General features: G+C 42.9%; 1 protein-coding gene and 1 pseudogene across 6 annotated transcripts in view; one reads left to right on the top strand and one right to left on the bottom strand.

Annotated features, from left to right (window-relative positions):
• The window catches only part of Ubp1 (upstream binding protein 1), a 48811-nt gene that overhangs the window by 29663 nt on the left and 5137 nt on the right, over nt 1–14011 (bottom strand). For all 6 annotated transcript variants that reach the window (XR_013052982.1, XR_013052983.1, XM_076577281.1 and 3 more), the window contains one exon: nt 4295–4446. Coding sequence is in view for 4 of the 6 variants with exons in the window: in XM_076577281.1 (XP_076433396.1) it covers nt 4295–4446 (152 nt within the window). In the remaining 2 variants the exon portion in view is untranslated. The remainder of the gene's footprint in view (nt 1–4294; nt 4447–14011) is intronic.
• LOC102924268 (high mobility group protein B1 pseudogene) lies at nt 12231–13329 on the top strand (annotated as a pseudogene).

Genomic DNA, 14011 nt, shown 5'->3' with positions numbered 1-14011 from the left:
AGAGCCTATGGGAGCTTTCTGCTTTTAGATGTAAACTGTGAGGGGGGGCCAAGAACTACTCCAGAGTTCTGATGGAGGAAGAGCAGCTGCCACCTCCTAGGGTGGTGAAAACAGCAAGGAGCAGCCCAGAGAAGACAAGACCCCAAGTGTCAAGTCAGCTACCATGGGACATCCACGAGGATGAAGTTAGTTTCAAATCTGGAGCTACAGGAAGAGAGATGTTAACAGAGGCTTTTCAGGATACAGTGTGAGGTGCAGCCGTTTCAACACGACCACTGAAGGAGTAAAGAAAAAAACTAGGCTTCACCTCGGAGTCACCCAAGGGACGATGAGAGGTGGACAAAAGCAGTGCTCATTTGGCTCCCCTGGACAAAGGGAAAAACTGTCCCACTGGGGTCAGTCACTTCATGATCCTCAGAAACACCAAGTCCTCAAGTCTGAGAGAATAAGGAAGAGAAGGAAGGAGTCCTGGTGCCCCTGCTTTCTTTGGTTGATGTTTCCTGGTCCATCTAAGGAAGGGTCTGAAGCAAACAGATGACAGTTTTGTGTCTTCCCACAGACAGATCAAAACATGCTGCTCATGGATAAAAGTTATTTATCCTCCCAGACGAGGAGTGGGCTTTAAAGGGTTCTGGTGCCATGGGCCTGTAACCTGGCACTTGGGAGGCAGAGGCAAGAGCTCCAGGCCAGCCTGTTTCAAATCCCAAGGGCAGGAATGTAGCTCAGATAAAGCACTTGCCCAGTCACACCCCAATGCCACATATTCCACTTCAGGAACGCCCACTGGAAGGTGACCAGTACTTCATAGACTTTTCTTTCCATTTGTCTTCTTCTCCTCCATAGTTTTTCAACTCCATACATTTCAGTTCCAAATAAAACTCAAAATTCCACTCCTAATAAAGTATTAAGTGTATCAAATCAAACTGTAACATCCCGTGAGATGCTGGTTCTGTTCTGACCTTTACCTTCTGAATTTTAAAAATATTTATTTAGGTTTTATGTTTGTCTGTCTGTCTGTATATATATATATATGTATATACATATATATGCACCATGTGCATTCAGTGCCTGTAGAGGCCAGAAGACGCCATCAGATCCCTTGCAACTGTAGTTGCAGATAGTTGTGAGCCACCATGTGGATTCTGGGAACTGAACCCAGGTCCTTTACAAGAGCATTAAGTGCTCATAACCACTGAGCCATCTCTCCAGCCCCTACCTTCTGAATTTACCTTCCACACTTTGGTATTTTTCTTCTTTGGGGGTTTAGTAACACAAAAGAACTGCCATGGTTGACAACTGCTAGCCCGGTGTAGTGAAGCACACCTTTAATCCCAGCACTCAGGAGGCAGAGGCAGGCTGATCTGAGTTCAAGGCCAGCCTGGTCTACAGAGCAAGTTTCAGGACAGCCAGGGCTACACAAAGAAACCCTCCCTGTCTTGATAAACAAGCACCGCGCCCCCCCCCCCAATAAAAAAAAGGAAAGAAAACACAACTGCTATGCTGAGTTCATATCCCTACATACCTCTTGTTTTAAGTACTCAGACTCTAAATTGACCTTTCTCTCATGGACTCCAAAGACATGACAACACCCATGTGGCTAAGTTTAAGCATATAAAAAAATCATTTATTTTTCTTTTATGTGTATGAGTGTTCTGTCTACTCATTTGATTGGTGTTCAAAGAGACAAAAAAGAATGCAATAGATTCCTTGGAACTGGAGTTACAAATGGTTGTAGCACGGCACGTGGGAACTGGAAATGAACGTAGGTCCTTCCTCTGCAAGAGCATTAAGTATTTTTTAAAGTTGGAAAGCCTAGCATGTGAGAGACAGCAGGCAGAGTTCTGAGAATTTTAGGCCAGTTTTATCTATACAGTGAGTTCCAGGCAAGTCAAGACCACAAATGAGACCCTATCTCAAAAAAAAAAAAAAAAAAGGCAGCAAGTATTCTTAACTGCAGGGCTACCTATGTTTTATCCTCTTATTTTCACAGTCCTGACTTTCAGTAACCAAAATTAAACAAAAGGCAATCTAGTATGGATAAAATGAAAGTAACTAAAAACAATTTTTTCTAGAGTGTACAATATTTTCATAGAATTTTAAGTCAAAAAACGTGCTATTATTTCCTAAAGCCTAAGACCTCTTTGCAATGTAGCTGATATTGGTTAATCAACAGAGCAGTATTTGAGAGGAAGTGGGAGGAAGGTTCTCTTTTTTGCTTGCAGATGAGATGATGCTCCTGTGGCTACAAGGACCTAACCCAGAATTTAGCAAGGCAGAATGGGTCTCCCAAATCCCCTTCCAAAGACTAAGCTCCTTGGCAAAGGATGATTTATCCTAGTCAGACCCTGTTCAAAGGAGAACCAGTAACTCCAAGTTCAAAATCAGGAACCTAACTCTTCTTATAGACGGCTATTTAGAGATAACCAGCCAAACACAAAGTTGTGGTTTTCAAACTCTGAACTCTTATAGTTTGAAAACATCACCCCTCCCACCCAGCTAAGAATTCTTGATCCCATTTCTGCTACCTACATTACCTACAGTTTCCCCTTTCTTTTGTTTTCTTCCCATTATCCAATGGTGTAGTCCTAATGAATAGTTCCAAAGGCAGGTGAGCAGTGAGCCTAAGGGGGAGCTACTAGCAAACAGCAAATCACAGCATTAGCCTCTGAATACCTGCCAACTCTCCTCTGAAGGCTATCCTTCAACTGGTGGTACTGGAGGGCTGGGGGTTGGAGCTCAGCAGTGGAGCACCTGCCCTGCATGCATGAGGCCAGTGTCTGATCCTCAGCAATGCAGAAATAGAAAGACAAACAGAAGTCAGGGAAAGCCCACTTATTTTCCCAAATATTTAAAGTTTAAAAAAAAAAAAAGTGAACTGGGGAGAGGGGGCGGGGCATGGTGGCGCACAGTTTTAATCCCAGCAACTAAGGCACAGGCAAGCAGATCTCTGTGAGTTCAATGCCAGCCAGGTCTACACAGTGAGTTCCAGGGATAGTCAGGGATATACAGTGAGACCCTGTCTCAAAAGAGTAGTGGCACACACCTTTAATCTCAGCACTTGGCAGGTAGACCTCTGTGAGTTCCAGGCCTTATCTCAGAAGAGAAAAGAGGAGAGGTGGGAAGGGGAGAGATGGGGAGGGCAGAAGAGAGAGAAAGAGAAAAGCAAAGTTCCTGGGTCCTGCCCTGGGAACCAGGACCTCACTCTCGGCCTCCCTGCAACTCTGAGACCACTACCTTGTATGGAAGCCCAGTGCTTACTGGTCAGGGCTCCTCCCTGTGCACTCAGAACCTTCCCTTGGAACAAGGTCCTGCTCTAAAAGCTCTTAGTGGGCCTGATGGAGAGTGCAGCACTTGCCTTACACATCTACAGCCCTGGGCTGAATCCCAAGCACCCCAACAACAAACAAAGCAGCTCTTACTAAAATAGCCAAGAATTAACCACATTTTCCCTCAGTGCCTAAACAAATCTCAGGGTTCCATCCCTAACACCACATAGTCAACCAACAGAACAAAATAAGATTAAAATGAATATCCTTGCCCCCACACTGTTTCTTTTGAAAATTTCAAGTCCCATTTGAAAGTTAAATTTCCAATAACTATATTGGAATAATAAGTACTATATATTAAAAGCAAAGTGGACGAGCACACATGCTACAGATAGGATTACTGTCTTGAGATAAAGAGCCTCATTATTCTAAACTCCCTATCAAGGGAAGTTACAAGTTAATCTTCCACTTTTTTTTTCTTTTCCTTTTTGGAAACAGGGTCTTACTGTATAGACCAGAGTGGCCTCAAATTTAAGATCTGCCTGCCTTTGCCTCCCAAGTGCTGGGCTTAAAAGAACGTGCCACCAGGCTCAGTTCCCTTCTACATCTTGTAATATTAACCACAAATATAAAGCCTAAAACCTATTGTTCAATGAGTTAACGATTCTATTTAGTGGCCAGGCAGTAGCAGTGCATGCCTTTAATCCCAGCACTTGGGAGGCAGAGGAAGGTGCATCTCTGAGTTTGAGGCCAGTCTGGTCTACAGAGCTAGTTCTAGGACAGCCAGGGCTACACAGAGAAACACTGTCTTGAAAAACAAAAGATTGCATTTAGTGACAGAAAAAGAACCACAATGTACATGAAAAGGTTGTTCATGTACAACACTGTTGGCTCACAGAAAACGTCCTACAGATTTTGTACAATGTAAGAATCTACTTTTTAATTGTTACTAGCACTCTAAGTTACAATACCAAAACATTTTAAGATTTTTGTAGATTTTTACATGCTATATGAGGAACCATACTAACCTTGGTTCAAGTAAGTGAGGGTCTCATCATGCAGTTTCACGGCTGGTGAAGTCGCAGCACACATCACATACTGAAATGGGGGGTGCTTGGCCTCACCATCCAAAGAAAGGCTGGAATCTTCTTGCTTGAAAATGGGCAATGCCAATACATCACTGAAAAACAGAACATTAAAATTTACTTTCTTTATGTTTCAGGTATTTGAAAGCATGTAAACATAGTTCAGGGGTCATCACCATCCATCCAGTGCTCAAGATGGAACCCAAAGTTTTGCATATGCTAGATAGTCAATGAATTATTTCATTTAAAATTTAAGATAAGCTGGATGGTGGTGATGACCCACTTGGGAGGAAGAGGCAGGAGGAACTTTGTGAGTTCCAGGCCATCCTGGATAGCCAGGACTGTTACACAGAGAAACTCTGTCTGGAAAAACCAAAAAAAAAAAAAAAAAAAAAAAAAAGAAAGAAAGAAAGAAAGAAAGAAAGGAAGGAAAGAAGGAAAGAAAGAAAGAAAGAAAGAAAGAAAGAAAGAAAGAAAGAAAGAAAGAAAGAAACCCTGTCTTTAAAACCATTCCCCCCAAAAAAGAAATCTGAAAAAAAAATTTAAGATAAACGTTTTGTAGAATAAAACCACTATTAATGCTAATCTGGTTTATCTAAAAGATACTGTAAGTCACTCATTTTTCTAATGACAGCACATTAGGAACACTGTAAAGTAACAGCTAAGGCTGGGCACGTAGCTCAGGGGAGAATATTTGCCTATCATGTAAGGGCCCTAGGCTTAACTCCCAACACCACCACAAACAACAAAAAATTAGCTAGAATTTTTTTTCTTTTAAAAATCAGTAAATTTAAGCCAGGCAGTGGTGGTGCACACCTTTAATTCCAGCACTCGGAGAGGTAGAGGCAGGTGGATCTCTAGCCTAGTTTACGTAGCAAATCCTACAGAGTGAGATCCAGGAAAGGTTCCAAAACTACACAGAGAAACCCGGTCTCAAAAAAACAAAACCAGTAAACTTGCTGGGTGTAGTGGTACAGGTCTTTACTTCCAGCATCCAGGAGGTAAAGGCAGGTGGATTCCTGTAAGTTCAAGGCCAGCCTAGTTTATGTAGCAAATCCTAGATTTCAAGAGTTACATAGTGAGATCCTCTCAAAATAAACAAAACAATAAACTCTGGCTGAGGATATAGCTCAGATGGTACAGCCTGGGCCCCATGAGACCCTGTCCTAATAAAAAAAATTAAACTCCAGATTACCTTTAAAAAAGAAAAAGCAAATCCAGAGTGCCTAACTACCTGTTTTGAAAGGCAGAAACTAAGACTCCTGCCAAAAGACAGGTCACACTAGCATCATGGAGTCACAAAGAAGCATTGAATAAAATAAAAACGGTGCTTAACAAATGCTCCCCCAAGAGGCCTGCTACAGCTGAAAACAAAGCTTTCGTCTAGTCCAAAACAATGACTCCAACAGCAAACTGGCATCAGAAACAGTGGCTACTTTTCTCCCAGGAAAAATCTGCATCCAGGGGTCTTCTGGGACTGTCTGCACCTATCAGCTTTGTGAGCATGGCTGGCTGGCTCTGCTTGTGTTTAATAGAATCACTGAGTAGTGACAGTCATCTTTTAACAATGTACGATACCGTTATTTTTGGTATACTGGTAGAGTCATGCAACCATCACCAGTATCCAATTCCAGAACATTTTCCACCTCAAAAAGAAAGTTCTTATCATTGTAATCTCAGCTCTTGGGAGATTCAATAGTTTGAGGCCGGTCTGGATTATACAGTGAGATTTTCTTTTCTTTTCTTCTTTTTCTGAGACAGGGTTTCTCTGTGTAGCCTTGGCTATCCTAGAATTCAATCTGTAGACCAGGCTGGCCTCAAACTCACAGAGATCCTCCTGCCTCTGCCTCCCGAGTGCTAGGATTAAAGGTCAATGAGATTTTGTTTTAAAAAAAAAAAAAAAAAAAAGAGGGCTAGGAATGTAACTCAGTTGGTAGAATGTCTCAAAAAATGGGGGAGGTTGTGGCTCAATTGTAGAACACTTGCCTAGCATGTTCAAGGTCCTGGGTTCAATCCCTGGTAAAAAGATAAGGGGAGAGCAGAACAGGGAATATTAGCGACCCCAGCACTGAAGCAAGATCACCCCAATTTGATGGTGGTCTGGACAGTGAGACCATTTATCCCAAAAGAAAAAGATGGGGCTGGAGAGGTGCTCAGCGGTTAAGAGTACTTCTGGTTCTTGTAGAGGACCAGGGTTTGGTTCCCAGCATCCACAGAGCGGCTGACTGCTGTCACACTTCTTCTGTGACTCTCTTTTACACACATGCACACGGACATGGGGTGGGGGATGGAAAGGAAGAGAGAGACCTTAACAAAGCTGGGCACAGTGTGCATGCCTGCCATCTCAACAGAGGCAGGGTCAGAAATTCAAAGTTATCCTTAGTTACATGTGGAAACGAAAACCACAGGAGACTGTGCCTCAGAAAACAAAGAAATATGCTGGGTGTGGTGGTAAACACCTGTAACTCCAGCATCAGAAATTCAAGGCCAGACTTGGCTACATAGTGAATTTGAGTTTGGCCTGAGCTGCATAAGACCTTATCTCAAGAAAAAAAGGAAAAGAAAGAAAAGGAAAATGGAAAGGGAAGGAAAAAAGAAGGGGAGAAAGGGAGGAAAGGAGGAAGGAAGGAAGGGAAGGAGGGAGGGAGGGAGGGAGGGAGGAAGGAAGGAAGGAAGGAAGGAAGGAAGGAAGGAAGGAAGGAAGGAAGGAAGGAAGACAAGAGAAAAGCCCAAGAAACTTGATAAAATGACCATATGAAGAACCGTAAGGATCCCTAAATATCTAGCAGTACACGATGCTTTCCAGGATGACTGGGCCCAGCATGCACTGAGTGTCCGTCCTGCCTGCTCTCATAGCTTTGAACACAACTACAGCAATGGGGTAGTTTTCAAAAACAAGTAAAAATGTGATGCCTTCTTAGTGAGAAAGTAGCAAGTAAGTCATGAAAGCATATTTGGAAGGTGAAGTTCTAAATAATTCCAAAGACAAAGAAAGGGCTGGCTAAATGACTCATGCAGGAAAGGCCCTTGTCACATAAGTGTGGTGACCAGTTCAGTCCCCAGGATCCACATGGAAGGAAAGGACAGGGCCAACCCCAACAAACTGTCCTTTGACTTTCTCATGTGTGCTGTGCTATGCATATGTATACATGCATTCACACCCACAGTAATAAAATGTAATACTTTTTTCAAAATTCAAAAGAATAAAACCAAGATGGAAACTAACATGGAGACCTGAACTAACAGAACAGTCTATATGCCAACTCTGCCCCACTCAGAACAAGAAAGCAGACACTTGAGGCAGATGTCCAAGGCCAAGACTACTGAGAGTCCAGAACAGCAAAAACAGTGAGCGCTCTATAATATCACATATATTATACACATATATGTCCAGAGGCCGTGGCACATGCCTTTAATCCTAGCACTTGGGAAGCAGAGGCAGGTGAATCTCTGAGCTTGAGGCCAGCAAGGTCTACAGAGCGAGTTACAGGGCAGCCAGACCTATACAGAGGAAATCACATATATTCTTTAAAAAAAAAAAAGAAAAAAAGCCGGGCGGTGGTGGCTCATGCCTTTAATCTCAGCACTCGGGAGGCACAGGTAGGTGGATCTCTGTGAGTTCGAGGCCAACCTGGGCTACAGAGTGAGTTCCAGGAAAGGCGCAAAGCTACACAGAGAAACCCTGTCTCGGAAAAACAAACAAACAAAAATGTTTTTTTTAAAGAAAAACATTTTTCTTTAAAAAAAAGAAAGAATGAATGAACTTATTTAGTGTGCATGTATACATATACATGCATGAATTTTATATGCCCCACATTGATGCAGGAGCTCAAGCCAGAAGAGAGTGCTGGATCCTCTACATCTCAGAGTTATGAGTAGGCGGTTGCAAGGCACAATGCAGGTCTTGGGAAATGAACCTTGGTCACCTACAGAAGCAGCCCCAACATATATTCTTCTTACAAGGACTTAAGAGCTAACTATCTTTACAGAAAGAGGCTAAAATACAAGCAAAGTTCAGAAACTCTGAGCAAACCTGGAATGCAAAATAGCTTTTACCAAAGGCTGTCTTTCCAGTTTGAAGATAGAATTAGAGCTACATCATTATTCTGGCTACATTATGGGTCTAGAATGAGCCCCTCCTCAAATGAACTGAACGGGAAAGAGTCGAAGAGCATGGATGAAGTAGAGCAAGCTTCTACAAGGATGCCTGTCACATTAATTTCTCCAGATGATCCAAGAAACTGCTAAATGTGGATTCAAGGTGGCTCTAGCCAGGCAGGAAGGCCTCCCAGAGTTTGACAAGTTAATGAAAAGTCACAGGCATCAAATTGTTCCATGTAATTCCACAATGCCAAGATTCAAAAATACCAAGCATAAAAGGACAAACAAGACTCTAGGAATAAGAACCCAAAGCAAAAACAACAGATGGTTTAACACCCAGTCCCAGACTCCTGTCTGCAGTACCCAGCACTTTTCGATCTGTGCTGCAGAGGACAGAGGACTCACAACCCTCATAGGAGACTTCCTACTAACTGGAATCTTGTTAGTTTTCGGCAAAGAGAAGCACGTGTGGAAGATTTCAGAGTGGGGCAGGGGAAGGCAAGGCAGGTAACACACAGGCTTCTAAGAGCTAGATGCTGAGCCAGCAGGAGCTAAGGGCACCACAGTCCTTCCCCAGCCCTCTCAGCACCTCTAATGTGGAAGGTTTCACTACGCTCCCTGCTGCTACAAACAGCTCAGTGGCTTCCATTTTCCTAACTGGATACAGAAATGATTCAAACACTAGAATTAACAGACCCAAACTCTGAAATCATGCTCACCTAGTTTGAAGAAGTCTAGAAAGACCTGCAAGGAACAAGAGACTTCCAAGGAGAGCTAACACATAGAATTCCAGAACAGGAAATGAAGATAAACCAAATTAAGAACTCGGGCTGAATGGCAGCTCCGACTGTGACTGGAAAGTCAGGGAAACGGAATGGGAGAAAGGAGGCATCATAAGACGGCAGGGGGGAGTGGAACGGAGGGGAGCAGAGGAAAAAGACTGAAGTTGCAGTGGGTTGTTGTTGTTGTCGTTGTCGTCGTCGTCCGGGGGGGGGGGGGGGGGACGACATTGACACAGGGTCTCACTATGTAGCTCTGGCTGTCCTGGAACTCACTATGTAGACCAGGCTGGCCTCAGAGATCGCCTGCCTGAGCCTCTGAGTGCCGTACTTAAAGGCGTGCGCCCACCTGGCCAAGACTGCAGATCACCACCTAGATGTGCTCTTGTTTCTAGAAGCAACTAGAGTGCTGCAGCTGGACACAGAGGAGGCATCCTGAGGCTGGGAAGCCGTCTAGGAAAGTGTGGGGTGTAGGGTGGGCAGGAGCAAGGGCAAAAGGTCACTAACTACCAAGCAGTGTGAAGCTAAGACTCAACTAGAATTGTGCGTCAAGCACAACTAAGATAATCTCAATATTCCCATGTACCTGAAAAAACTACATGTACAAACAGTTTTGCAAACATTCTCATTGAAAAAGAGCTAAAACCTCAAATCTAGAATTCACTCTGGGTGAATTTTACAAAACTTTTTTTTTTTTTTTTTTTTTGGTTTTTCGAGACAGAGTTTCTCTGTGTAGCTTTGTGCCTTTCCTGGATCTCACTCTGTAGCCAGGCTGGCCTGGAACTCACAGAGATCCGCCTGCCTCTGCCTCCCGAGTGCTGAGATTAAAGGCGTGTGCCACCACTGCCTGGCTTACAAAACATTTTTGTCTTTTTCAAAAATAATGTCTTTAATTTTATGGGCATTAGTGTTTGCCTGCATGTATGTCTGTGTAAGGGTGGTGGATCCCTGGGAACTGGAATTACAGACAGTTGTAGGCTGCCATATGGGTGCTGGGAATTGACCTAGGTCCTCTGGAATGAGCAGCCAGTGCTCTTAACAACTAAGCCATCTCTCCAGCCATTTTTTCCTGTCTTGAGAAACGGTTTCATGTAACTCAGGATAGCCTGGAATTCACTCAGTAGCTAAGAATGGTCCTGAACAACCAATCCTCCTGCCTCTACTTCTAAGTACTAGGATTTCAGGTGTGTGTCATCATGCCTGGCTTCAACCTTTGAATAGTTAATTCCACATGAGCTATAGCTCTAAGAAAAATGAACAAAGAAAGGGCAGTGAAACTGCTCATCTGGTAGAAGCACTTGTTGGCAAGCTGGGACCCACAAGGTAGAATGAAAGAATGGAATTCTGCAAGTTAGCCTTTAACCTCCACATGTGTGCTGTGCCAAGTACACAACACATTCTCTCCTCCCCCCCCCTTTCTCACACACACACACACACACACTTTTTAATATAAAATGCAATAAAAAGAGGGCTAGAGAGATGGCTTATGGTTAAGGACTTGTTGCTCTTAAAGAGGACCTGGGTTTCATTCCCAGCATCAACATGATGACATACACTATCCATAACCCCAGTTGAAGGAAATCTGATAACACCTTCTTCTGGCCCCCTTGGGCACCAAGCACAAACATGGTGCACATACATACATGCAGGCAAACATTCACACACATATAAAACCTTTTAAAATATTTTTTAAAAGAAAAAGAAAGCTAAATAAAAAGCCAATCTTCTCTCAGGATGGAGACAATTTAGGAGAATTTAGAATTTAAATTTAGAATATAGAATTCTCTATTAAAATCAGTAAGATAACTAAGGATTCCTCCTTTTGGTGTCTCTAGCCAACATTTCAATGAAACCCTAGACATCTCACAAAGAGGGAGACAGAAAGAAATATAAGACCTACAGTCACCATTTAATGACACACTCTAGCTATGCAGAAAACCTGAGATCTTACACATTCCTAGAATGAAATAAAATGATCAGAATGATAACAAGTGAGGTGGGGATAACACAACAATAATAGAAGTTCTAACCAAGTCATGTGCCTCTACACAAGAATGGCACAAGTTTTAGGTCAGCCTGAGCTACACAGTGAATTTGGGGCCAGCATGGGCTATGGCATGGACTATATAAGGAAACCCCACTCAAAAAACAACACAACACAAAGCCAAACAACAAAAAGCACAGGATTCTCAGTCCACTTTCCTCCTTTTGAGATCCTACTCTTCTATGTGGAGACTGTTCAATTACTATCAGTAGGATGTTTAAGAAGGTAACGGAAAGGACCAGAGGTCAATCCTAGTCTGAACCTGCAAACCTTAGCTGTCACTCACTGAGTAACACTCTGCAGGCTACTCAACTTCTATGGGCTCTAATAAGTGGTAAAGCTGAGGGACAGATCTTACAAGTGTGTGAGACAGGAATAGACATCATTTTAACCTGAAAAGGTATGATGACTCTGATATAGATGTAGAACAGAAATGGTCTCCACATTAACACCATGAAGACTGGCAAGAGGACTCAGCAGGTAAAAGGGCTTGCTGACAGGCCTGACAACCTGAGTTCTAGTCCTGACACACCTGGTGGAAGGAGAACACCCACTCCCAAAAGCTGTCTTCTGACCTTTACATCAAGCACATCCTGGGGTATGCACAAACACAATAAATAAATGTGATTTTAAAATTTAACAGAGCAAGCCCATCATTCAAGGCAAAAAAAGTTGACAGTATGTTGCAGTAATAAATTCTGAGCCTCCACCATGTGCAGGAGAGCTGTCTATATTAAAGAATACAACTTCTTGATATCGTGTAACTTAAAAGTGTCAAAATGTAATTGGCTCTAGCAGCAAACTCCAATAACCTAGCACTCTGAGGCAGGAGGATAGAGAGTTCCAGCCAAAAGGGCTACGTAAATAGACTGCTTCAAAACAAGAAATCAGCAGTACAATGAGCTCAGACAGCCCCGGGGCAAGCCAGAGCCAGACCGGCACTGGGCAACTGTGCCTCGCAGAGGAAAATCAACTAAACATGGGCAAAGGAGATCCTAAGAAGCTGAGAGGCAAAATGTCCTCATGTGCATTCTTTGTGCAAACTTGCCGGGAGGAACACAAGAAGAAGCACCCGGATGCTTCTGTCAACTTCTCAGAGTTCTCGAAGAAGTGCTCAGAAAGGTGGAAGACCACGTCTGCTAAAGAAAACGGGAAATTTGCAGACATGGCAAAAGCTGACAAGGCTCGTTATGAGAGAGAAATGAAAACCCACATCCCCCCAAAGGGGAGACCAAAAAGACGTTCAAGGACCCCAATGCATCCAAGAGGCCTTGTTCGGCCGTCTTGTTCTGAGTATCGCCCCCAAAATCAAAGGAGAGCACCCCCGCTTGTCCATCGGGGATGTGGCGAAGAAGAAGCTGGGGGAGATGTGGAACAACACCGCTGCGGGCGACAAGCAGCCCTACGAGAAGAAGGCTGACGAGCTGAAGGAGAAGTACGAGAAGGATATCGCTGCCTACAGGGCTAAAGGAGAACCTGATGTAGTGAAGAAGGGGGTCATCAAGGCTGAAAAGAGCAAGAAAAAGAAGGAAGAGGAAGATGAGGATGAAGAGGATGAGGAAGAAGAGGAAGATGAAGAAGATGATGATGAATAAGTTGGTTCTAGCGTAGTTTTTTTCTTGTCTATAAAGCATTTAACCCCCCTGTACACAACTCACTCCTTTCAAAGAAAAAAATTGAAATGTAAGGCTGTGTAAGATTTGCTTTTAAACTGTACAGTGTCTTTTTTGTATAGTTAACACACTACCGAATGTGTCTTTAGATAGCCCTGTCCTGGTGGTATTCTCAATAGCCACTAACCTTGCCTGGTACAGTCTGGGGTTGTAAATTGGCATGGAAATTTAAAGCAGGTTCTTGTTGGTGCACAGCACAAATTAGTCATATATGGGGATGGTAGTTTTTTTGTTTTTGTTTTATTTATCTATTTATTTTTTCATCTTCAGTTGTCTCTGATGCAGCTTATACAAAGATAATTGTTCTGTTAACTGAATACCACTCTGTAATTGCAAAAAAAAAAATTGCAGCTGTTTTGTTGACATTCTGAATGCTTCTAAGTAAATATATTTTTTTAAAATTAAAAACAAAAACAAAAACAAAAAAAAACAAAAAAAAAAAAAACACAAGAAACCAAAAAAGCAAAACCAGAAAAGTACTGAAATGTCATGGTTTTGGATTCTGCACACCAGCTGAGTTTTAGGAGACTATCACTAAACAGGTTCAGTGGGTAAAAGCATTTGTTGCCAATCCTGGCAACCTGAGTTTAATCTGCAGCATCTACTGACCAAAGCAAGCTGTCATCCATTTCCACCCTAGAGCTGTGGTTCGTTTTCTCTCTCTCTCTCTCTCTCTCTCTCTCTCTCTCACACACACACACACACACACTAAAGTTTTAAAATGTAACTTATTTTATGTGTATGGATGTTTTATCTGCATATGCCTGTGCCCCACATGTAAGCCTGGCGCTGGAGGAGGTCAGGAGAGGGCTGTGGATCCCTTGAGACTGGAGTTAAAGACAGTTGTGAATTGCCATGTAGATGGTTAGACGTGAACCTGAACCTGAGTCCTCTGGAAGAACAGCTAGTGAGTGCTCTTAACCACTGAACCATCTCTCCAAGTTAGTAAGTTTTTTTAAAAAGTAATCTACCACTTGTCAAATGTTGATATGTTCAAAGAATAATATCCACAACGATCTGAAAAAGCTATGTACACAAACTAAATTAAGTACTTCTCTTTGTG

This window comes from Peromyscus maniculatus, chromosome 7 (assembly GCF_049852395.1).
Source record: "Peromyscus maniculatus bairdii isolate BWxNUB_F1_BW_parent chromosome 7, HU_Pman_BW_mat_3.1, whole genome shotgun sequence".
Lineage (NCBI taxonomy): Eukaryota > Metazoa > Chordata > Mammalia > Rodentia > Cricetidae > Peromyscus > Peromyscus maniculatus.
The sequence above is the reverse complement of the archived record's forward strand: the minus strand, read 5'-3'. Positions and strand labels throughout refer to the sequence as shown.